The sequence below is a fragment of the Vanellus vanellus genome (assembly GCF_965231255.1).
Source record: "Vanellus vanellus genome assembly, chromosome: 17".
Classification (NCBI taxonomy): Eukaryota; Metazoa; Chordata; class Aves; order Charadriiformes; family Charadriidae; genus Vanellus; species Vanellus vanellus.
The window spans coordinates 14698323-14723449 of record NC_138922.1 but is presented as its reverse complement, the minus strand read 5'-3'; the positions used below and the strand labels follow the sequence as shown (position 1 = coordinate 14723449).

Sequence of the window (25127 nt, the reverse complement as noted above, 5' to 3'; positions counted from 1 at the left end):
GGCACCCTGCTCCCACCCCTGCCGCGCTGCCGCAGCCGCTGCCGCGCACGCCCCAGCTCTCCCTCCCCACGATAACTCCAATGAAGAGTAAATCGCTGCCGTTCTGCGGCCAGCTCTCCCGATCCACCCTGAGCACCTTCCCCTCGCCTCCTCAGAGCCACCAGGCGGAGGGACTCGTCCTGCAGAGCCCCGGGGGAGGGGGGCAGGCTCGGGGGGGCTGGATCCCGCAGGAAGCCCCGCAGGCTCTATCCGTGATGCCAAAAAGAGGTAATAAATAAGCGGGAGGCTGGCGGCAGGCGCAGGAGGGAGCAGCGGGGCCGAGGCGGGCAGCGAAGCCCTCGGTGCAGGTTCTTCGGCGGCTCTGCTGGGCGGGGAGAGCGGCGGCCGCGCTGCCCTCGCTGCACCGCCGGCACTCCTGCAGAGACGCCCCGGCCTCGCTCGGCCATCGCCTTCCTGTAAGAGTCAGCACCGTGCCAGATTTACGGCGGGTGCCGCTCGGTATTTCATGCCTGCTGCAGGCAATCCCCCGCTGCCGCTGCGGCTGCACGGAAAGCACTTCGTAGATTTGATTATGCAATAAGGGGCATCAGAAATGCAACTTGTTGCCTATTTCCCAGAGTAATTAATTTCATCTGTATTGAACAAATGACATAATTTGAGGATTTCTGGGTTATGGATTAAGTAAAGACCAGATGAGAGCATCCTTATTGGCTCGGAGATTAATTAACAGCGCGAGGTGAAGCGAGCTCTCTCCTCTGCAGGATTGCTTTGCTGGTGCATTTTTAATCCCCCTTCCCGGCACCGCGGCCGCCCCCGAGCGCACCGCGCCGCCCTGCCACGGGGCAGCAGCAGTGCCCATTGAGCAGGGCACGGCAGCCCCGGCCGGCGCTCGGTCCCATGCCAGGGCATCGGGGGATGCTGGCAAATAAAGCCAAGCTGTAAGGCTTCCCTGAGGCTTCCCGCTCCCCTGCCCGGGTTAGCACTGCCCGGTCTAATCATCTGTTCTGGCCAAGTGACCGGCACGGTGGAGAGAGCCCTTCCCAGCTCGTTCCCAGCTCAGCCGAGGGCTCGGAGCGCAGCCCCTGCCCCGGCACCCCTTCGCCTGGTGCACCCCGAGCCCACTCGCCGTCTGGCTCGGCTGCATCCTCCATCCTTACCGCTCACAAATCACATCACTCAAAAAACACAAACCCCAAATGAACCCCAAGCTCACTTACAAACACTGAGAGACTGACTGCGGCTGTGCACAGAGAATAAATTGAAATGTAAAGGGGGGGGGGGGGATCGCTGTCGGGACCCTGAGACATCGCACCATCCCCAGACTGCTGCGGGTACGGCTCTTCGCCTGGAAGCCTCCCCCGGCAGGGCAGGGCTACGGCCCTGGGTGCGCCGGGCAGGACCTCTGGGAGCACTGGGGGTAGCAGGGACCTCAGCAGAGCTCCGGGGAAGCTGGAAGCTCCTTCATCCCATCCCGATCCCCAGCACACTGCCAGGGCATTGCAGCTGCGCTTTGCTTTCTGTAACCCTGCCAGTGGGGCTGTCACTGCAGCCCACTGCTCCTGCCCCGGGGAGATGTCCTGCCCGTCTCCTCCTCCTCCTCCCTGCCCTGCCCCGTCTCCCTGCCCTGCTCCTGGGGCACAGACTCCGGCCGGGGATCTCCCCACATACACCTCAGACTCGCTGAAAATGTTCTGAGCGGGGTCAGAAAAACAGGACTCCGTGCAGCATTTATTCATGAGCCAGGCATTTTGCTTAATGTGCCTTGCGAAGCAGGATCAAAGATCCAGAGCAGCACCTAATTAATTATTTTTCTCTTCTTCTGTACCATCCCCTCGTCGAGCACTCAGTCCCAGAATGTAAAAGCCTCCCTTTCAATGACTCTGCATAATGAGATGGATTTGGACTCCAGCAAATTTGTTCAGTTTTATGGAGTATTATATGAAAATGCTGTGAAATTAAGTTCTGTCTTTGCTATCACGCCATGGCCATCACAGCGCTTTTATGTATGGCACTGAGACTAAAAGATGGGAAAGTGAGTCCTTGCTGCAGTAATGTGGTGAACGGGGAGAGGGAGGAGCCGTGCAATGAAGATGACATGGTGGAGGGTTAGACGGGGGGAAATAATGAAGGAAACAAGAAAGTGATGCAGATGAAGAGAGTTGCAAGCTAAGAGCCTGGAACTGGAGCGGCAGCAGCCAGGAGGCTCCGGCGATGGGGAGGATGGGGAGGATGGGGAGGATGGGGAGGACTGGGAAGATGAGGAGGATGGGGAGGATGAGGAGGATGGGGAGGATGAGGAGATGGGGAGGATGAGGAGATGGGGAGGATGAGGAGGATGGGGAGGATGGGGAGGACTGGGAAGATGAGGAGGATGGGGAGGATGAGGAGGATGGGGAGGATGAGGAGATGGGGAGGATGAGGAGATGGGGAGGATGAGGAGGATGGGGAGGATGGGGAGGACTGGGAAGATGAGGAGGATGGGGAGGATGGGGAGGACTGGGAAGATGAGGAGGATGGGGAGGATGAGGAGGATGAGGATGGGGAGGGCTGCCTTCTCCCGGATTTCCCCTCTGCACAAAGCACCCCGGCAGCCCCGCTCGCAGCACGAGGGAGGCGAAGGCGGCCGTCCTGGGGGCCACGGGCAGAGCCCCGAGGGAGGCGGACAGGTCGGCTCGCGCCCCGGCACAGCCCTGCATGGCCACGCGCTCGGCCGTCCTCACTCCCGCCGCCCCAGCGCGGGCACTCGCACGCTCAGCGGTGTCAGGACATGTCTGGAAGTGCGGGAGTAGAGGAGCGGTGGTGTTGCAAGGCAGGAGAGCACCGTGGGGAGGAGCTGCCCCAGCCCCGGGGTGTTCCCAGCACAGACCCTTCCCTTCTGGGAAGCGTTTCACCCCTCGGTGCCAGCAAAGGTGCCCGGCACAGAAGATGCCATTTGAGCCTGGGGGCAGGGAGAGCCCCCCACATCCCTTCCCAAGCCAGCTCCCTTTGCTGCCTGCCCCTCCCCTCCGGTTCTTTCTCCCCTCTCCGTCTCTTCCCACCCCTCAGCCTTCCTCCCCCTCCTCCTTACATCAGCCCTGCTCCCCCGCATTTACCCCAGTGTGATCTATTTTTTCCCTTGGCAGCTTTATAACCCGTTTCCTTGCCTGACAGCAATTAAGTAGATGCTTCACTTCCAATCCCATGGCCCATAAACATTGGAAAAAGAAAATGTTATAAAGAAGAAAACAATCAAATCTGCAGACAGATGCATGCACACGTGTACGGGCAGACAGAGGGACAAACGCGGAGGACAGAGTGCAGCTGGGGAAGATGTCTGAGCCCCTTCACTTGCGCGGAGGCTGGAGACCTCCTCCCTCGTGCCGCAGCCTCCCCACCTCCAAACGCGCGGGCGAAGGGGAGAGATTTCCATAACGCACGGGGAGGCGAGCTGCGTCCGTCAGTCCCCGCAGCCCATCAGCCGAAACCTCCCATGCCCAGGGCCACCTCTCACGCTGCTGCCCCTCTCCTGCCCCACCGTTTGCCTCACAGCACTATGGCACTCAGAAAAACAAAATGGAAAAAGAGAAAAAAAGAAAAAAAAGAAAAAAAGAAAAAAAGAAAAAAGAAAAAAAGAAAAAAGAAAAAAAAAGAAAAAAAGAGAGGCAGCAGCTTCCCCCCGTGATGTATGGGATTTTTTGGTGCCTGACAGGCCCCGAGCCTCTGGGGACCAGCGTTGATGAATCACACCTTTCAGTTCGCTGTGAACATCTTCACTTTCCCGGGCTGCCCGGCAGCTGACACGCCAAATCGCGGCACCGGCCCCAGCACCAGTGCTGGGGGGAGCGGTGGGTGCCCGCAGAGCCTCGGCCACCTCAGGAGAGCTGCTCCAGCACCGGGGCGGCGAGAGGCTCTCTGATGCAGGAACCGCTGGGAACACGGAGCCCTGCGCTGAGGAAACTCAAGCAGCCACACTTTCTAATTTCCATGACAACTGTAATGGGGTGTTTGCTGGTTTGGGAGCGCCGGGGTGTGCAGGAACGCGCTCATTAGGCGCAGAGCAAGAGCAGCCGCTGCTGCGGAGCCACCCCGCGCGGGCGGCGATGCCCCGTGCGCAGGTCGCTGCTGACCCCGCGCCCCGACCAGCGGGGGGAGCCCCACTCCCCGCAGCCCCCACCCGCACCGCCCCAGCGCGGGACCGACCCCGGGGAGCGCAGACCGGGGCTGCTTCCCACCCCACGGCACCCCACGGAGCCGCTACCCGTCATCGCCCACCATGGGACGTGCCCTGTGCGCGAAGGGGAGGGTCCGGGGCACCCCTGAGGGTGACGGGAGCCCCTGCCCGGACAGACAGAGGCAGGAACGCTGCCTGTGCCAGGGCAGGGCAGGACAGGGACGGGAACCAGACCTGAGCGACGGCTCCTGACTGCGGAGGAGCCGCACCGGGCGCCCTGTCCTGCAGCGCTGCCCTAGGAGAGGGACTGAGGAAAATCGGTTCAAAGGCGACCGCAGCTTGGCTTTAAATTAGCTCCTTTCCCATCCCCGGAGGAGCTTAGGCAAAAACTAAGAAACCACCAGCAACCAGTTAGCGAGAGAGCATGAAATCCAGGCGATTACTGAAAAGCTTTGGACATGGCTGCGAATCCCACGGCTGCCAACAGTATCCCCAAGCTATTAAGAGAAAAATCAAGATGTGGACAGAATTAGATTGGCCATAGGTGAAAAATGGCTCAATTATTTCTAGCGCCAGAACCACAGAAGGACGTTTCCCTCTGTTCCTGATCCACAACCTCCCTCTAATTAGCAGACCTAGCAGAGAGAAAAATGCTGCAAGCTCCAGAAAGAGCAACAGCGAGAGACCCGGCGCACCGCCCGCGTTTGTATGCGCTGCGTCAGCCGGGCACAGGGCACTCCCCGGGCCAAACTGCGCCGGGCTGGCGGGGACCGGCCATGGCGGGTCACCCAGTTGGGTTGTGCTCTCCGGGCAGGGCAGGCTGCCAGCCCTTCCGACAGCCGGGCTCCTCGGCCGGGACAGCCCTGGCTCCAGCTGCGGCGCCCGCGCGGGCTCCTTTCCCTGCTCACACCGCGGCCCGGCGCCCTCGCCCGCGTGCGCGCCGTGACACGGGGTAACGGCCTGCGGGAGCGGAGGGTTCGGAGGAAGAAACAGGGATCCATCACGTTGGGATCCAGAAGTCCTGAGCCTGGAGAGGCGCTGAGGGGGACGGCAGAGCGGGGCTGACCCGCGAGGGGGGACACAGGCAAAGCTCAGAGCAGAATCCCGTCCTCTGGGGACGGGCTGGAGGGCAGAGATAACCGCAGGCGCTAGCTCCTGAGCCTCTCCTCTCTCCTTTTACGCAGGGATCTTTTAAAACAACCGATGCATAAAACTGAAAAAAAAAAAAAAAAAGTTACCAGGAGGCCCTGCCCCCTCCCCGACAAACTTCGGAACATGCTGTCATCAAGAAAAATGATGCTGGCAAGAGAGAAATCCGCTGGGGTTGCTGGCAATTTCCCAGGCTCCAGCCCCAATGAGTGTTTATCAATAATTTCAGGATCTGCCTGTCGCGGGCACTGACGGGCAGCGCAGGCAGGGGGAGCGCGGGCAGGGGGAGCGCGGGCAGGCGGGTGTCAGCACAGCCACAGGCAGGGGAGGCGCGATGGAAAGGGAAATCAATTAACGGCTCCTCAGGAACAGGGATTTGCCGGCATTACAGGGAAAGGTCTGCTCGTTTGGCTGTAACAGGGAAACACTTAAACGGTCCTCGGCGACACAAAGGCACGTCCCAAGCCGTGGCTAGCTGACGCCGTGGCCAGCTAAGCCCGGGCAGGGCCAGGGGTGGTCGCAGCAGGTTACCGCAGGAGAGGGAACGACAGAGCAGCAACGGCCGCGTGCGCTGAGCTGCCATAGCCTGGCCCGGGCTACGCACCGCGGGTCAGAGCCGCTCCAGAACCTGTCTCTGCTCCCCAGCTCCTCCCCACCGCCCGTGGGGCCGTGCCCAGCCCGCGCGTCCAACCCTTCCACGCTGGCAGAGGAAGGGGAGGCCGGGCTGGCTGCAGGGCACACCACGGGCTGCAGCCACGTGCCGGGCAGGCTCCTCTCACCGCCCGACCTGCCCGTCAACAGCAGAGCACTCCTTGTGCCGGGCCTTGCGTCTGCATCCCGCACACAACAGCTGCTCATGCACCCAACTTCCACGAACGTGTCTAACTGCTTCCTGAACCAGGGGCTGTGGGGCCCCAAACCGCCCTGTGGTGCCGAGTTTGACAGCGTAATTAAGCACTGCATGAAAAAAAAATAAAATCCTTTTCTTCATTTATGTTTTAAACCTGTTGCCCAAGTGTTTCATTTGATGCCGCCTATTTATGAGAAATAGTGAATATCCGTTTCCTATTACTCACCTTTATACCACTCCTGAATTTATAGAACTCTATCCCATATCACCTCTGTTGTCTCTCTTCTAACCAAGAGAGTCCTAATTTATTAGTCTCTTCTCACACAGAAGCTGTTCTGTGCCTTTGATCAGCCTCGTCATCCTTTTCTTTACCCTTCTAGTTCAACTACCTCCTTTTTGTGATTGGGCAACCAAAACCGCACACAGCATTTGCACTGCGACACAGCGTATTATACCTTGGCATAATGCTGCTGCCTGTTTTGTTTTCAGTCTCGTTCCTAATGACTACTAACAAGCAATTTTCCTTATTTGACTGACACTGGGCACTGAGATGACATTTTCATAGAACTACCCACAGTGACTGCGAGGTCTCTTTTCTTGAGTAGGAAATATTAAATTAAAGGCCAGCTTCATAGTTTTGTAGTTAAGGATACGTTCTCATCTGTATTAGTTGGAGTCGGCAGCATTCATCTGCCATTTTGCCACCCAGCCACTCACACTGTAAGATTCTCCCACAACTCTGCCTGATCAGATTTGGATTTAAACTATCCCAACTACTACTGACAGTGGCCAGCAAACGAGATGGGTGCAGGCAGACGAGGTATTCCATTCACAGCTCCCTAGCCCCGCTCTCCTGGATGGGGGACACAACATCAGGTACACCCCCGTGTCCTCCTCCCAACACATTTGATTTAACTACTTGTTTCCTTATAGGCAGTGAGATCCCGGAGGCGCAGAGCCCATGAGGACAATGACAACACACGTATAAGGGATCAGGGTCCTTTCATTTTTTTTTTTTTTTCCTTACTGCAGTGGTGTTCTCTGTGTGGCTTTTTCCTGCTGTTTGCAGTTTTTCCTCCCTCTGAGATGACTTTACCCCTTCCCAGAGGGGAAAAAGAGCCCCAGCACCACACCAACATTCGGCCAGACCTGCAGAGATCCGCCACGCCTTCCCGGCAGGGCCGGGGGCGGCCGCTCCGCCTGCCCCCGCGACCTCCTCTCCTTCGGGGGGTGGTAGGGGAGGATGACGCCTCTGAGCCCGTATTGATAGAAACGGGGGAATCAATAGGGAGTAACAGCGGGAGCGCGCAGCGGGAGCGCGCAGCGGCCCCGGGCGCCGCAGTCAGCACCACGGACAGCGCCGGCGGCCGCCGGACCCACGGGCGCGCCCCGCGCCGCGCCCACCCCACAGCCGGGGGCGGACCCCCACGGTGAGGCCCAACAGGCCTCGTGCCCAGGGAGCACATCCAGGGAATACCCCCATGCCCGAGGAGCCCCACGCTGGGTACAGCACACCCCACGCCTGGGAGCTGGAGCCCCAGACGGGGCACAGCACGGCCCACAGTCGGGCCCCTGACAGGGGTCTCCCCACAGCACCCTCTGTGGGAAGAGCCACCCATTACCCAAGCACCAGTCCACGGCACGGAAAGCTGTGGATGTGCAGCCGGATGCCTTCATACACGGGGAGACCGTGCTCACCACCCCCACACACATGCACTTCTGAGAAAAACATCCGCCCTTTCTGGCATTCTCAATGTCCTGAAGAACTTTATCCTGTTCTCTACGAGCTGTCGAGGACTGCACATCCTGCTGCCTGCGGTGGGGAGCGTCCCTCAGCACCCCCGTGCCTCAGGCTGGCCTCCCAGGGACGAGCCGCTCAGCTGCTGTAGGAAATTTTGTTCCGAGCAGTTGGCCCAGCATCCTAGCTGGGAGCAGACTGGGAGCGCTCAGTCCTGTACTCCCTCTGCTAAGCTTCAGACGCCCCTTCTGAAAGGAACATTTCTTAATTAATATTAATACTCTGCATCATGTCAGATCTCCTCATGTATTTACACTCCCTCCCTAAGCGCCTTCCCTGTCTGTCCCCCTTCCAGCAGCAAGGTGATTGCGCAGGCTGGGCCGGCGCTGGTGGGTGTTCCCGAGCCATGGTCCTGGGGTAGCTGTAATGGGTTGGTGACACCGTTATATTTATGGGTATTTCAAGAGAAAGAAAAAGGCTACTGGGTGTTCATATGTTCTTGTTGTATTATTTAAGAGAAGCCATTTGAGAGCACAGGAGAAGCAGTGTCTGCTCCCAAAAGGAGGAAAAATAATGGAGGGGGATATTTGCAAAAAGCTCAGTTAAGTAAATATTTCATGCCCAATAATGTTATGGCTTTTGAATGATGCATGCAAGAGAGTTGAAAGGAGGTGAGGCACAGAGCGAGGCAACACGCAGCGCGTGCTGAGCACGAAGGTGTTTGTGGGGGGGAAGCGAAGGAGAACACCATGCCCCGGCTGGTGCCTCTCGCCCTGGCTGGTGGCTGCTGGTGGGGCCAGCAGCGCAGGACAGGGCTGCTCCAGCTGCGGGGCTGACAGCCACCTTGTGCCGCAGAAAAGTTAGAGTGAACCCTACAGGGAGATGGTTGTGCCCCAAGTGGGTGACGGCAGCTGACTCGCCGACCCATCTCCTCCCCTTCGCCTGGCACCAGCCCCAGGGAGTAACCGCGAGAGAAACCTGCAGCCTCCCAAGGATGCAGCCCATAAGACATCATCCAGAACACTCCTGGTAAGAGCTGCACCCCAGACAGCCAAGATGCTCCAGAAAGGCGATGACCACTCCAGCGAGGCAGGACAGCCCTGCGGGTGGTGGGCTCTGCCCAGCTGGAGGGGCGCTGCGGGGAGCAGCAGGGACGGAGGCACCACCGGGTTGGAAAGGAGTTCAGCGCGAGGTCCCTGGCAGCCCAGCGGGGGCATTGGCGCGGGGCAGCGGGAGCCGCGCAGGGGCAGCGTACAGGACAGGCTGTCCCAGGCGGCTCGCAGCCCTCCTGAAGCGTTGGGAACCGCGGCTGCCTCATTGCTTTGCTTGGGAGAAAATCAGACCTGCAAGGAGGGCATGGCGGCGGGGACTGAGGGGCAAAGAACAGGAAGAGAGAAGGCGGAGGGATTGCCCCGGCCCAGGGGGAAGAGGCAGGCAGGGAAAGCAGGAGGAAGGCCAGTCAGGCAGAGGGAGAGGGCAGGGGTGGTGGCTGAGGGGGGGAGAGCAGGGCAGCACAGGGGAGGGACGTTTCTCGGCCCAGAGGAATTCTCCTCCTTGTCAGGCAGGAGCACAGGGTGAGCATCTGGCACAAGGTAAGCACAGAAAGGAGTAAAATACCATTCAGTGTAATAAGAAATGTACTTAATCAATGGGCTCTGCAGCTGAGGATCAATGGGAGGCAGACACAGCCATTAGCTCAGAAAGCTGAGGAAGAGCCCGGGGCTCTGGTGGAGCGGTCGATAGCGGGTTTCGCTGAGCAGCAGCGGCAGCGTCCCGGGTGGAGGGCAGAGCCGGGCTGCAGCCACGAGACAGGGCTGACCCTGCCCCGCTCCTGGGGCTCAGACGCCCAACCGGGAGCAGGAAGAGGAGCCCGGGCCACGGCCTGCTGAAAAGCCTCGTGCTGAGCCCTGAGAAGCACCACTGACTCTGGACCAGACGTGAGTATTCAGTAACAGCGATAAGGGCGCGAGAGGGGATGGGACCGGTGCTGGCAGGGAAGAGAAGGGACTCAAGCCCCTCATCATCATCATCACGCAGGGACATCACTTGGCTGTGGAGAGCAAGAGCCAAGGCTTTAGCCACGGGCCGTTCTCCTGCGGACCAAAGGCTGCAGTGAACTTCAGGTGTCGGTCGCTGCTGTGGGACTCAGCCCGGGGGGGGGGGAGGGGGGGGGGCCGTGGGCACTCTGGGGACGTCACCCAGAGCAGGAGACACGCAAAGCCTCACTCGCACCCACGCTGCCCGGCTGACAGCTGCCTCCTCGGAGAAAGGACGGCTTCCGGGCTGTTTTCCTCACTGCTTTCGTCCCTTTGCCCCTCTCCTCACCTTGAGCGCTGTGCCGGATTGCTCCCCGAGGGCCACCACATGGAAGAAGTGCAAACTGGATGGCAAAGAGGTCACCCTCCCAAGAAGGCGTTGCACCAGCCCAGGAAAACAGAGCTCCTGCCGAGTCAGGGCTTGCCCAGGCCCCGACCTTGAGAGATGCCCTGGTGCCCCCCGAGACCCAGCGCGCTCTGGAGCCCGTCCGGGTGGTGCCGGCGCACAGCTGAGTCACCGCACACGGGGCTTCCTCAGGAGAGAGTCTTGATTTTCAACCCATGAGCACATTTAGCGCCGGGGAAGGCAGACAGCCCCAGGCGGCGAGGGGGCACATCCTGCAGGTCTCGCTGACAGCGCTGCGGCTGACTCAGCCCTGGCACCCAGACCCTGCCCTGGCCTCCACCAAACACCCGGCTCCGCCAGCCCAGCGCGACCTCCAGCTGCTCCAGCTCCCTGCTCCCCTCACCTTTCCTCCGAGGCTGTCGCCCTCCATCCTGACCGCTGCTGCTCCCCTGACCGCTCTTGCTGAGACCTGGTGGCCAGAGCCTGACCCGAGCCGAGCCAGCGGGGAACGCACCGATCTCCGTGCAGGAGGGCCTTTGGGGACCAGGCACACCGCTAGTGATGTCTCCAGAGCATCAGAGCCCGGGGTTGTGCTTCAGGCAGAGTTTCTATATGTGCCTGTGAAGAGGAGAAAAGCGGCTGTCCCCTGAGGTCCCTCCCAGGGGGTGGGCTCCCTTCTCCCACCGGGACTGAAATCATTTCCCTGACCCCAGGAGGCTGCTCCTGGCCCTCCCGGGGCACAGGACACACGCTCCATCCCACACATCACTGGATCCTGTCACCACGGGCTATGAAAGACACGCTCCTGTCACTGTCCCCCTTCCCAGACCCTGCACCCCAAGGGGGACGGCTGCCCTGTGACCCAGGCATGGGCTGGGGGGTCCCAGCACCGCGTCACCTGCCCCTTCTCAGACTCGAGCGCTGACCGTGGGTAGATCTGACCAGCTCATCCCCCTCCTCACCTCTCCCTCCCTCCCACACGTTCCTCCGGACCCAACACGGCTGTGCTCAGCGCCGCTTTGGGGGGCAAGCACTGGGGTGGGGGGCACATTGCCTGTCCCGGCTGGCAACAGAAAACCAGGCGACACCCAGACCGGACACACACACACACACACACACACACACACACGACATTGCGGGGAGGGTCCCCACCTCCTCTCCCACCACCCCCCTGCCCATCGCAAACCCTCCCGAGGGGGTCCCCGGCCATCTGCCCCCCCCGGGCTACTGCAGGACCCGCCGCTGCTACCCCGCAGCCTCCAGGACACACACACACACACACACACACACATCCACACACACCCTCACACCCCCCCCCCGCGCCCCGATTGGGGACAGCGCGGACCCCCCGCGCTCCCCCGACCCCCCCCGCCGGCGGCTGAACAGCGCCGCCTGGCGGTGGTGCCCGCGCACGGCCGCGCCGCGGGGGGGCCCTCCCGGGGGGTCCCGGGAACAGCCCCCCCACACCCTCCCCCGACCGCGGTGTGGGGTATTGCCCATGTTCAGACGGAATCTGCCGTGTTCCAGTCTGTCCCCGTTACCTCCTGCCCCATCGCCGGGCACTGCTGAAACCAGTCTGGCCCCGTCCTCTCGCCACCGCCCTTCAGATATTGATCAGCATTGATGAGACCCCCTCTCAGCCTTCCCCTCCCCGGGCCGAACAGCCCCGGGGCTCTCAGCTCTCCTCATCAGAGAGGTGCTCCGGTCCCCTGAGCATCTCCGCAGCCCTTTGCCGGACCCTCTCCAGCAGTTCCCTGTCCTTCTTGACCCGGGGAGCCCCGTACTGGACACAGCGCTCCAGATGTGGCCTCCCCAGGGCAGAGCAGAGCAGAGGGGGAGGATGACCTCCCTCCACCTGCTGGCCACACTCTTCTTGATCCCCCCCCCAGGATGCCATTGGCCTTCTTGGCCACCAGGGCACATTGCTGGCTCGTGGTCATCCTGTTGTCCCCCAGGACTCCCAGGTCCCTTTCCACAGAGCTGCTCTCCAGCACATCACCCCCTGACCTGTCCCAGTGCAGGGGGTTATTCCTCCCCAGGTGCAGGACCCTACACTTGCCCGTGATGAACTTCATTATGTTCCTCTCCAGCCTTCACGAGCTGCTTGGCTGGAGCACCCTCCTCCCTCCCTCCTCCTCAGGGCTCAGGCTACGGCCGGGGCTGCTCCCGGCTTTTGATTTCACGCAGCACACTGTCGCTGCCCCTCTGCTCCTGACTTTGAGGCCATTATCAGCACTTTCTTCACCTGCATCCCAGTTCCTTGGCCACACCTGGGGTAAAGCAGCTTGGCCACCCCCAGACGGTGGTGACCGTCCCCGGACAGCAGCGGGTGTGAGCAAAAGCGGGTGCCCGCTCTGCCTCGTGACGCCGGTGCTTATCTGGTGCGCCCTGGCTGCGCAGGCGGCCGTGCGCTGGAGCCAAGAGGAGCACCGCAGACATTTGCCACACGCCTGAGCTGCACCAAACTGATGGAGACAGGCGTAGCATAAAGAGCAAACCAGGGCACCTCCAGCCGCTTTCTTCAAGTCTCTCCTCACTCTCCCGGCCACCTTCTCTCTTCCCTTTTTCATTCCTTCGCCCTCTTTCCAACAGACTGCATACGCAACGCCACAACCGCTGGGACAGCGCGACTGGTCTACGGAGCAGAGCTACTCCAGGCAGGACAGCGAGGCGAGCCAAAGAAGAACACCTACTTCATTTCCATCGACTCATCCTCTACGCCGTGCCCCACGCAGCCATCCTGCCCGCCAACACCCCGGCAAGCACCGGGGGAAGCAGCCGCCCCCCGCAGACCCTGCACCCATCCTGCCTCCCCAGAGGTGGCTCAGCCCCGGGTCTCTGCCGTCCCTCCACCTCCCAGCGCTCCCACCCTCCGTGCTCAGGCCGAGCAGCACCAAAAGGGCTCTCAGGGGTGTGGAGGGCTTTTATAAAGCGTCCCCCAAGCCCCCTCCCCCTGGAGCCAGTGTCCTCTGCGGCGCCCTGCCAGGGCATCGCCCGGCTCCTGAACCCCAGCCCCAGGGAGCAGCTCAGGCCATGCCGGTCACGGGTCCCCGCGGACACGTGCCCCGCGAAGCTGGGTGACTGCCCTGGTGTGACACTCCTGGCTGAAATTTGTGGCACCCCTGAGAAATTTGCAATTGGACTTTCCATCTAAAAATGAAAAATAAAAAAGGAAAACCGCCCGGCCGCTGCCCGCCTGACCAAACCGCTCCCCCCAGCCCAGACCCCGGCGCTGCCCGCGGGGGTTGGCACGCCGCAGGGGAGCTGCGGTTCTGCCCGAGGGGCGCTCGGCACAGCGCTTCGTCCAAAGGCTGGAAAGAGGCCGGGCGCCCACGCGGCGCGTTTCGGACAAACAGAGCAGTTCCACTGGCGGGTGACTCCTCTGTGCTCGTGATTTCTATTTTCCAGCCCCTTCATCTGTCTTCACCGAGTTAATTGGCACACAAGCGTGGGAAGAGAGTCGTCCCCAATGCGCCTTTGCAGGGACCATCTTCCCCAATGCAGTGGTGGGACTCGCACCGTCAGAGCACAGCTCGTTGCGCGTTCTCACGACTGCTTCCAAAGGTGCAGGGTCAGCGCCCTCAGCAAGGGGCCCACCATCCGGAGGGTGCCCAGCAGGGCCACGGCGGCCCCAGCGCAGCCACGGCCCCTCGGACGCGTCTGCTCCTGGGATGAGCGCCGCTGGAGCGAGATCAACTGCATCAGCCTTTTTCACTGGAGATGAAGAGCGTCCCCGGGCAGCGTGGCCAAAGGTGGTGTTCTTTATCTGTGCCTCGTGCTCCCCAGATACTAAATATCAAGATGTGCCTTGAAACTCTCCTGTTATTAAATATTCCTCTGAGATTAGAGCAGTGCTTCCTTCTATCTAGCCTCTTCCCTCCCAGTGGAGCCGAAGAGCACGATAACTTATCGGGACCTTCCCCTGTGCTGTTACCAATGGCACGGGGACTTACCGACCCACCTCAGAACAACGTGCTGAATATTTAGGAATTGCCCTGAGCTTAGTAAGCGACAACGTCTTTATCATAGGAGCCCTTTAAACCCTCAGGGCCTGCCAGGCCCCTCTGTCCTTGCTGAAAGGATGCTATCGGACCCAGGGCAGCAAACGCTGATAACAGAACAGTTCCCTGAGTGAACTGCAGTGCCGGGGCTGGCACGGCGGGCTGCCCGGCCAGCGGCTCCTCTCCCGCTGCTCTCCAGACACGCAGCAGCTACTGGAAGGGGCAGACGGGACACCAATGGAACCACCGCTCCGCTCCAGCCCGGCCAAACCCAGGGTGCACCGGTCCCACCAGCAGCCTCTGGCATCACAGCACCCAGCACAGCCCCGCACGGCCCCGCATGGCCCCGCACACCCCACACAGCCCCACACAGCCCCACATGGCCCCGCACAGCCCCACACAGCCCCACATGGCCCCGCACACCCCACACAGCCCCACAGAGCCCCACAGAGCCCCACAGAGCCCAGCACAGCCCCAGCTCCCAGCGAAGGCATTTCCCCTGGGTCTGCCATCAGACCAACACCCACCCCATGCCCTCCACCAGCAGGAGGAGGGTGGGCTCGGGGCTCAGCGTGGGCTCCGTCCCACTGGGGCTTGGGCTCGCCTTAGCCTGCAGCGAAAGCGCCCAGGGCTGCGCTCCTGGCTTGTGTCGGCCGTGAGGTCCCTGGTGGGATTGCTCAAACCTCTTGCAGCGTCTTTGCACGAATATCCCGTGTCACACCCGGGAAACACAACAAGCACAGGGGAAGAGGAGACTCGGATGTTGATGCACCCTGAGGAATCGGTCCAGACAGGAACACTCGGGAATGCTCAGATCTGCAAAGAGACTGTCACAGGCCAGGAAAGACGAACCATGGCACACGCGTGAGATTCATCTGCCCAGCTCAGCCCCGGGGCAGAAACGCCAAGGAATGAGCCCAGAGAGGGCCGCAGAAACCAGCGGAGACGGCTCTGCTCCGCGAGGGAGGGGGATGGCTGGGCAGTTAGGAAGCACCAAGGAATAAATCTGGAACCCAAGCAGAGGGAGATCAGCAAAGACACAAAGGTTGAGAGTTCAGACCCTGGGGAACCCAGGCAACCTCTGTTACCTGAGTCTACAAAATCCTTAAACTCAGTTTTGCTGAGAAATGAGTCATCAGCAACGATTAAACCCCAGAGAAGTCATAAAAAAAAGCAGATATTGATAAAATGGGATGCTGACATGGCGAAGCTCAGCAGCGCACGAGCGGATGAGTGTCACCCGCGGCGAGCAGCAGAGCCCGAGCAGCAGAGCTGGCTCGTGGGACACGGGGGCTTCAGAGCCACACTCGCCCTCTGCAGCATCTCTGGGGGTCGTTGGCACAGCCAGGATCCGGGAAGGAGCCTCCTTCCCCAGCGTGTACCTCCACAAAGCCTCACTCGAGGACCCCGGGTAAACCCGAGCTCCTTTCTGAGGCTCTGAGCACCTCTCCTGAGGCAGACGAGTGGCCCTGGGAGGGGGTGAGCTGCCTTTTGAAGGTGAACTACTGACCAAAGAGCAGAGCACCCAAAGCGAGGAGTGCGGAGAGGACAGATGGCAGGGAGCCAGCACGGGGTGAAGGACGGCGGCGGGGGCACGGGGCGGCGGGGAGGCGGGTTTCACACGGGCCGCCTGCGGAAGGCAGCCTCCTGCCACACGGGCTGTTCTTCCCATTCCTGAGCGCTAAAGTTGCACCCAACGGCACTGATGGAGAGGGCACATTTGGTGTTTGACTCAGAAGGAAATCTAAGCTAATCTACTTTAATCAGACAAAAAACAGAGTGGCTCATTCGGATACTAAGTGCTGGCTGAGGCCATGAACCTGATCAGCAACTGCGAGATTAGATAACACCTGACCTTAGTCCCATCCCGCAGGTATTAATGTGAGCTCTCCGCACATCTGGGCTATTCCAGCACAAGGGCATGAAGATGCTCGCTTCGCTGTGCTTTGTATTCACTGCCGTCTCTTTAGCGAGCTGCATCCCCGTGCAGCAGGTGCCCAACCGCATCAAAGTCCTCCTGGTGTCCTTCGATGGCTTTCGGTGGAACTACGACCAGGACGTGGACACCCCCAACCTCGACGCTATGGCTGCGGAGGGGGTGAAGGCGCGGTACATGACTCCCGCCTTTATCACCATCACCAGCCCGTGCCACTTCACGCTGCTGACGGGTGAGTCCCACCGGCCGCGAGCAGGCGGAGCAGCGCGGGCTGGGGAAGGGCAGATCGAGGGCTTATGCAGCAGTGAAGGAAACGAAGTCAAGCAGCCGTCCAGCCTCAGCGGCACGCAAAGCTTTAGAATAGCTGTATTTTGGAAGCAGTTGCAGAAAGCGATAGAGCTGAGCCTGCACTTGTCACAGGTCAATAGCAGCAGACGTCACAGGAATAATGCAGCCGCCCCCCAGACCACGGCAGGAATTGCGCAGAGGGCACCCGACAGGGCTGGTCCCCGAGTCCCGCTTGATCAGATCAACTCTTGCGGGTGTAGTTATTCCTAACGCACGCGGCTCGAGCTGGGTGCCTGCTGGTTGTTGCTGGATCTATAGTCTCTATAGGTCGCCTGATTTCCCGACGGCGCTTCTGCTCATCCAGTCCTGTTTGCGGAGTCTGGGGTCTTCCCTTCTGTTCGCTCTCGCAGCCTCCAGGCGCCTTTTTGTTTGTGTCGTGAGACATTTCCTACTCTTTTGTTACGGGACTGCCTGTAGTTAAAGTTTGCTTACACTTCCCTATCTACTGTAGTCATAAAACAAAGATTAAAGTACAGTTCGTGTGGCCTAAGGCTTCATTTACTTTAGTGACTCTGGCACAAATCAGTGTCTCGCTCCAGTTCCTCCCTTTGTTTTTATTAGCATACCTGTATTATTTATATTGCACAGGTGCCAAATACCGATAGCGTCTAATCTGTGCACATATTTGAGTATAACACAACATTGCAAATACGCAAATATAATTTAAAAGGCACAAACACAAAATAATATTCCATACAATATTCTCCTAATCTAGATTTCCCCATCAGCAAGGGACAAGGCAATAGCTGCACAAAGGACAGAACCGAACCTGTATTTATCAAAGGCAAATAGCAGCAGGCCAGCCCGATAGCCTCCTTTGATAAGACAAATGATTTTTTAGACAAGGGAGATGCACTAAATTTAATCTTTCTGGACTTCAGTAATGTACTTGATACAGCGCCACACGGGAAATCATTAGTTAAGATGGAGAAGATGAAGATTAGTACAAAATCTGTAATGTGGGGAAGTAACGGGCTACAGGGAGAGGGCAGCAGGTGATGCTGAGAGGAGATTGTCAAGCTGGAGGGAGGGCAACAGGGGAATTCCCGAGGAATCGATTTTGGAGCCAATCTTATTTAAGATTTTAATTAATAACCTTGGCATAAAAGAGTGGAACATGCTAATGAAATCTGCTGACGAGAGAAGGCAGGGAGGCATTGTCAATACAAGGGAGGATGGGGATATCGCGCAGAAGTAACTGCGCAGTCTTCAGGACCAGAATAATAAAAATAGCACAAGTCTCTCATTTCTAATGGGGATTTCTGCTGCTTGCTGACCTCTGGGGTTGAGAACAACAGAGAAAGCCAAACACCAAAGCGATCAGTTAAATGCAGGATAACGGTGACCCCCGGCTGCGCCGAGAAGGGCAGGAGGAACCGCACCTCCGGGGATGAGGGTGCCCCGGCTCGGGGTCCTGGCGAGGAGCCGGCATCCCCCCCAGCATCTCATTCCCTGCCCCGGGAACCCCTCTTTGTACGCGGCAGGGGGAGGGAGGAGGCAGAGCAGAGGCAAAGGGCGAGCTGGGACGGGGTGCGAAGGCAGAAGCTCTGTTGCCCAGCGCGGGGGCGAGACCCCCCTGGCCGCAGCCCGGCTCAGCCCCGCCGCATCCCTCTCCCCTGACAGGGAGATACCTGGAGAACCACGGGGTGATCCACAACATGTGGTTCAACACCAGCACGGGTTTGAAGCTGCCCTACTACAGCACGCAAGGCGTGGACAGCTGGTGGGACAACGGCAGCCTGCCCATCTGGATCACCGCACAGAGACAGGCAAGTGCGGCGGCCGCTTCCCTGGCACAGCCCCGGCACAGGCGGCTCCCGCCTGCGACCGTGTAGGAAAAGCTACGGGCAAGCCACGATCTCTAGTGGCCATGAGCTAACATCCTCGCTGCAAACGACAGGCTAATTAGACCGGCAAAAAAAAAAAAAAAAAGAAAGAAAAAAGAAATCCCCAGACGCCAGCAGGAATAATTACGATCATTCTATTAAAAACAGCAAAAAATAATAGATGCATTTCAGCTTTATTAAGGCAGTAGTAAAGCAGGTTATCCTTTTCCTGTTTAAAGAAACCTCGGCCAGGTCGCTCGGGAGCATCACAAGCCCGGGGTTTCATACGCTCCACGGCACAAACCTCATTTCTGCAGCCTCAGCCCGGACCCTCTGGGCGGCCGCGTCAGGGGCTGGTCCCCTCTTCACTGGGGACCACAGCAAGGCTTTCCTAGACCCCAGCAGGCTTTGGATCTGGCTTTGAGACAGCCCCTGAGACCTGGCCCAAGACACGTGCCTTTGCCTGTATTTACCTGCCAAATCGGCCCCATTGACTTCGGGTGAGTGCTTATATGACTGGAGTAAAGCACACCTGATGTCTTGATGGCCAAGAGCCGCAGGGTCCATGCAAGGTACAAACGGGTCGCTCTTTCCAAAGTTATAACTGTTGTTATTAACGCAGTGAGAAAACCAACTTGCAGGAGTTCTAGGAAGGGCAGTGCTTTCAATTAATCACTTTTAATTGGCAAAGAGCATGCAAACCTCATTAGAGGCAGAGGTAGACATTAGGGGGCTGAACAAACTAACTGCATTAGTAGGTGGTTGCACCGACAGATGGAGAGATGCTGCAGAGCGAGTTCAGGTGAGTTTATGCAATGTCTCCACTAACAGGGTTTAAAGACAGGCTCTATCCATTTCCCTGGAGGAAAAGCAAAGTATCAAGGAGAAGCAGTGAATATGAAGTTGGTGGAGTCCCCCGTGTTCAACTACAGCAATGAAACCAACTGGAGAATAAACATCGACACCGCCATGGAATGGTTCACGGTGAACAAGCTCGACTTCATCGCCCTCTACTTCGGTGAGCCGGACTCAGCAGGACACAAGTACGGCCCTGAATCCACGCAGAGAAAAAACATGATCAAGCAGGTAGACAGAACCATTGGTTACTTGAGGCAGCGTATCCAGGAAAGTGGCCTGGAATCAAACCTCAACCTCATCATCACGTCTGACCATGGCATGGAGACTGTCGTAAAGACCAACGAGATTCACATCGGGGCAATAAATAACTTCACGTTCCGAGATATCCAGTTCGAGCTCTTAGATTATGGACCAAATGGACTACTGGTGCCAAAAGAAGGAAAATTAGAGCATGTGTATTCAGTCCTGAAAAACGCCCACCCAAAATTACATGTGTACAAGAAAGCAGAGTTTCCGAGGAGATTCCACTACGCCAACCATCCCCGGATCACCCCGCTCCTGCTGTACGGTGATCCAGGATATGTGATCCATGGGGTAAGACGTATGCGCAGACATATCTTACAGTCTTTTGGGGATCTGCCTTTCTCCTCCTCCTGTCCTTCTCATGGCACCCCAGTACCTACCCAGCTTTACACCTTCATGTTGATCGGGCTCCCTACAAACAGACAGAAATTCCAGCTCTTTGTGTAAAGACCTTCTCTGCTGTTCAGAACATAAAAGGTCCAGAAGTCTCAGAGCAGGACTTGCATGAACACAGAGTATCAGTTGCAGGATCCTCTCCAAGCCTGGCATTAAGGGAAGACCCAAAGTCAAGGCCAGCAGGCAGCTTCCCATTGTGAAGCTCCTCAATACAGCAAAATGTGGATGTGATGATGTTTAAGGAGGGAATTTGCAAGGCTTAAGTGCTTGAGAGCTGTGTCTAGGCAGCACCCTCCACTTCTGCAAAGTTTAACATCATTAGATCAACCTCAAAACCCAAAGAAACCAAACAGACTGTTAAATCCTGTGGCTGCAGAACGTGACACGTGAGAGCCACGTGCAGGAGAGGTGGAGGCATCCAGCAGTGCTGCTCCTTCGGTCCCTGCTGCCTCCTGGGGCCGTGCTGGGAGGGGCTGAAGGGTTTGGGCACTCACATCCTCTCTCACCATTTCAGAGATACAAGGTCCAGTTCAATAAAGGGGAACATGGTTTTGACAATGAGGACATGAACATGAAAACCATCTTCCGCGCCGTGGGACCGGCCTTCAAGCAGGGACTGGTGGTTGAGCCCTTTGAAAGCGTCAATGTCTACGCCCTCCTCTGCGAGCTCCTGGGCATCATCCCTGAGCGCCACGATGGCTCCCTGGAGATCATGAAGCCCATGCTGCGTGAGTCATAGAGTCATAGTGTGGTTTGGGTTGGAAGGGACCTTAAAGCCCATCCAGTCCCCCCCCCCGCCCTGGGCAGGGCCACCTCCCCCCAGCCCAGGTCGCTCCCAGCCCCGTCCAACCCGGCCTTGAACACCTCCGGGGATGGGGCAGCCACAGCTTCTCGGGGCACCCTGCGCCGGGGGCTCACTGCCCGCACAGGGAAGAATTTCTTCCTCATATCTCATCTCAATCTCCCCTCTTCCAGTTTGAAGCCATTCCCCCTCGTCCTATCACTCCATGCCCTTGTAACAAGTCCCTCCCCAGCTCTCCTGGAGCCCCTTTAGGCACTGGAAGGGGCTCTGAGGTCTCCCCGGAGCCTTCTCTTCTCCAGGCTGACCCCCCTCACCTCTCCCACTCTGTTCTCCCGGCAGAGGGGCTCCAGCCCTCCCAGCAGCTCCGGGGCCTCCTCTGGCCCTGTTCCAGCAGGTCCATGTCTCTCCTGCGCTGGGACCCCCCGAGCTGGAGGCAGCACTGCGGGGGGGTCTCCCCAGAGCAGAGCAGAGCGCAGCAGAGGGGCACAACCCCCCCTCGCCCCGCTGGCCACGCTGCGGGGGATGCAGCCCGGGGTGCCGGGGGCTCGCTGGGCAGTGAGCGCACATTGCCGGCTCATGGCTGGGCTTTCCCCCCCAGCACCCCCAGGTCCTTCTCCCCAGGACTGCTCTCCATCCGTTCTCCCCTCGGTCTGCACTTGTGCGTGGGACTGCCCCGACCCACGTGCGGCACTCTGCACTTGGCCGCGTTGAACCCCGTGGGGTTGGCACAGACCCACCTCTCCCGCCTGTCCCGGTCCCTCCCCTCCGGCGTGCTGACCGCCCCGCACAGCTCGGTGTCGCCGCCAGATGTGCGGAGGGCGCCCTCCATCCCCCCGTCCATGTCGCCGACAAAGCCGTTAAACAGCGCCGGTCCCGGGAACGCCCCCGGGAACGCCGCTCGGCACCGGTCGCCCCTCGGACGCGGATCCTTTGCCCGCAACTCCGAGCGCGGCGGCGCAGCCGTCCCCTCACCGGTCCCTCGGGCTCATCCCCCGCCCCCCCCCCCTCCCCCCCCGCCTCCCCCCTCTCCGGTTGGGGCGCGCGGGCACCGGCAGCGCGCGGCGGCGGCGGGATTCCCGCGGGAACAGCGACACCTGGCGGCCACCGCCCGCCACCGCCCGGCGGCTCCGGGGCACCGGCGGGGACCGGGCCGGGGGCCGCGGGTCCGACCCCGTCAACCGCAGCCGCCGGTGTCCGCCGCCGGTGTCCCCCCGAGGGTGGCGACCCCCGGAGTGTCCCTGGAAGGGCGCGGGACCGCCCCCGACACCGGAGCGGGGGCGCCCGGAGGTGCTGAGGCCACAAAGCGTCACCCCACGGGGGGCAGAACGGGCGGCTGTGGGTGCCAAACTCCCCGCAGAAGCGCCCCGGTACCGCAGCCGAAGGGGGACCGGCACCAACCTCACACCCACCTCCTCCTCACTGCAGGTTCCAGTGCTCCGCGCGCTCCCGCCAAAAAGCTGCCGGTGATGCTGGGAATCGCTCTCGTTCTGGGATGCTGGGGAGGAATGCTCTAACGCCCCCCCAGAGGTAACTGACTCTCAGGATGTGCGGGGTACCCCGGGAAGTGCTCTTGTCCGGGCCGGACCGTGCCCTCTTTGCCCTTGGCCACTCCGGGTTTTGTCCGTCCGTGAAACCCCATGCTGTGCGTTGGCCCCCACAGGGCACAACGGACCCTTTGCACCCCAAGCAGAGGGACGCTGGATGTTTCCCGCCGGGGTCAGCATCGACACTGCCCAGGGGCGTTTGCCGGGCCAGAAAGAAGGGCTGGACCTCTCTCCTGCCCGCCACTGCCAAACCGTCCCCTGCCGCCCAGCCGCTGCGTGCGGCTGAGGCTGGGGAGCAGCTGAGTGAGCATCAAGAGGGGGAAGTGTGTGAATGCTTCATTGCTTGTGGCTCTGTGTGTGGCTGCATGTGGCTGCACGAGAAATGAGGACATAAGTTTGTTGCTTGCCTTCACTGCACACATGTGCCTGGAGACCCATTGAGAGTGATCCTCAATCTAATTTCCCGGCACTTCCAGCACCGCGCCGCCCCAGACGATACCCACAGGCTGCGTGCACATGAAATCAGTAACAGCAGTGCTGTGCTTTCCTGTCTTGGCAGCCTCCGAGTTCATGGCAGCTCTACCAGAAACGCATGAAGAGATGAGGAAGGACGCGTCTCATGAAGACAACCAGTCCCAGCCTCAGAAAACTGTACAGAGTTCCCAAAACCTTCCCATATTACTGATCCATGTTCCTGCAGAACAACTGAGTCACACAGGGAAGGGGCCTCTCCCAAGCTTTGGGTGCACACGGGGATGCACCACTGTGGCAGCTGGCACTGATGGACAGTCTGACCTTGACAAGGTTACCCCGACTTCCCCGTCAGCTTGAGGCAGAGCAACTCCAACTCCTTTGGGACAAGGGACACTTCATACCTGTTGAGCACCTAAAGCAATTAAAAGCATATCAAAGCTCTGAGTGCGCCGGAAACCCACTGTAAACGGTGCTGGGCGCTGGCACAGAGCGGGCAGCCCTGGCACGCTGAGGAGACAGCGAGGGCAGCTCCTTTCTGCGGCCGCAGGGCCCAGCCGGCTGCAGCAGCGGCGTCGGGAGAACCAGCCCTGCTCCGGCAAAGGCAGCCACCCGGCCCGGGGGCCTCGGAGGGATCCCAAAGTCAGTCAGTGTTTCCAGCCCCTGCCCCGAGAGCCCCGGGTGCCCTGAGCATTGTTCTACTTGTCTGACCAATTTTTTCTGTTCCTTATGACTGTCACAAAACTGGGAAATGCCACCTACGTGCCCCCGAGCTCAACACCCGCGGGCAGGATGGGCCCCGGCTGCGCTGTGCCACAGCAGCACTGACAGAGTAACCCATTTGCAGCCCTGAATCAGAGTAACCCATTTGCAGCCCTGAATCAGCTCCCGAGAGCTCTGGGAGGGCACTTTAACCCTTGGTGCATTCTGGAGAGACAGAGGATGTGGCCGTGACACGGCTCACAGCAAACGCCCAGCCCCGCGGTTCCCAAGCCCACGGCCACACGGAACCTGTGCCGGCTTGTGCCACCCCTCCGGTCCCCCCTCCACAGCGGGGCTGATGCACCCCGGCTGAGAAGGGCCCCCATACGAAGCCAAACTTCTCTCTGCAGGAAACAGCCCAGGATCCCTCCGCCGCGCTGGGGCTTAGGGGACAGGGAGCAGGACACCCCCCCGCCCCACAGCCCTGCTCCCTGCCCTTCCCACGGGGCGGGAGGGTGGCAGCTGCCCGGGACCCCATCCCAGATGCTGAAGTGCCTCTCCCCAACCCTGTGCCTCATCTCAGGGGCTCGATAAACATCTGTTGCCATAGAGACTTGCTCGCGCTGCCTTCCCTGCATCACCCAACGAGATGAAACAGGAGACGCAGGCTCCGCTCGGAAAAACAGGAAGAAAATGTTTGGCTTGAAACCGTGCTGGGGGTGGGGGTCAGGCCGGCAGCACGCAGCGCAAACAGCCCGGCACCAAACAAGGGGGAGGCTCCGAAAGGGGAGCCACAAGGGCCAGCACGGCAAATGTTATTTAAAATAATATTAATAATAATAGTGCATAGCAACTTTCCCAGTGATCCTGCTGGCGACCTTGGGACTTCCCGCACAGGTCAGCACTACTGTGCCCATTTTACAGACAGCGGCAGCCAGCCCGGTTGTGAAGCTGGTATCCCTGAGACCCCGGCAGTCAGAGCCCACAGAGCTCATAACCCAACCCTGCCAGGCCCCACATGCCCCGTGCCGGGCGTCCCCGGGGTGCCCGGCGGCTGGCTGCGGCAGGTACAGAGCAGGATGCTCGTAGGGCTGGTCCCAGTCTTGTTCCCAGACCCACTCGGGCAACGCGGAGTTTATAGTGACCACCCTCCTGACATGAATCCTTACCTAACAGCTGATTTTTGCCTCATCTGTGAACAGGAATTTAGCTCCTGACTCAACAGGCAGTGTTTCAGTGAGACGGGGCTCTGTCAGGGAAACCTCCCGTGAGGCAGATACCATTCTGGCTGAAGACTGAACCCTGCCATACCCCCGCCAGGAAAATTTCCACTGCCCCTGAAATCACACAGTTTGCCATTAGACGTATCCTGGAGCTGCTATTTTCGCTCGGAGCGCGGGGAAAGAGAAAAGAAAGCATTGAACATGGTACTTCTTTAGTCCAACTGCATTTACAGCACAGAGCATCCTCCCAACACTGTGTCTCTGAGCACCGCAAGAACCGGGAGCATCCGGAGACGCGGCCCTGCTCCTCCCTCTGCCCCCCGCCCCTCTCCCCGCGCCCCCCCGCCCCTCTCCCCGCGCCCCGGCACAGCCGCTGCTGCCCCGGGCGCCCGCACACGCACCTCGGGCAAAATCTCGCTTTGCCCCCGGGGCCGGCGGGCGGGCGGCT

At 59.7% G+C, this 25127-nt stretch overlaps 1 protein-coding gene across 1 annotated transcript; it reads left to right on the top strand.

The window, feature by feature from the left end:
* Nucleotides 1-1981: 1981 nt before the first annotated feature.
* ENPP7 (ectonucleotide pyrophosphatase/phosphodiesterase 7) lies at nt 1982-22253 on the top strand (the record flags this gene model as incomplete). The annotated part of the gene is made up of 10 exons (XM_082492324.1): nt 1982-2105; nt 4965-5154; nt 5945-6245; nt 7329-7579; nt 12862-13027; nt 16183-16438; nt 18178-18323; nt 19212-19832; nt 20452-20665; nt 22165-22253. 10 exons carry the CDS (start codon nt 1982-1984, stop codon nt 22251-22253), a joined length of 2358 nt encoding a protein of 785 aa, XP_082348450.1.
* Between the last annotated feature and the right edge of the window lie 2874 nt (nt 22254-25127).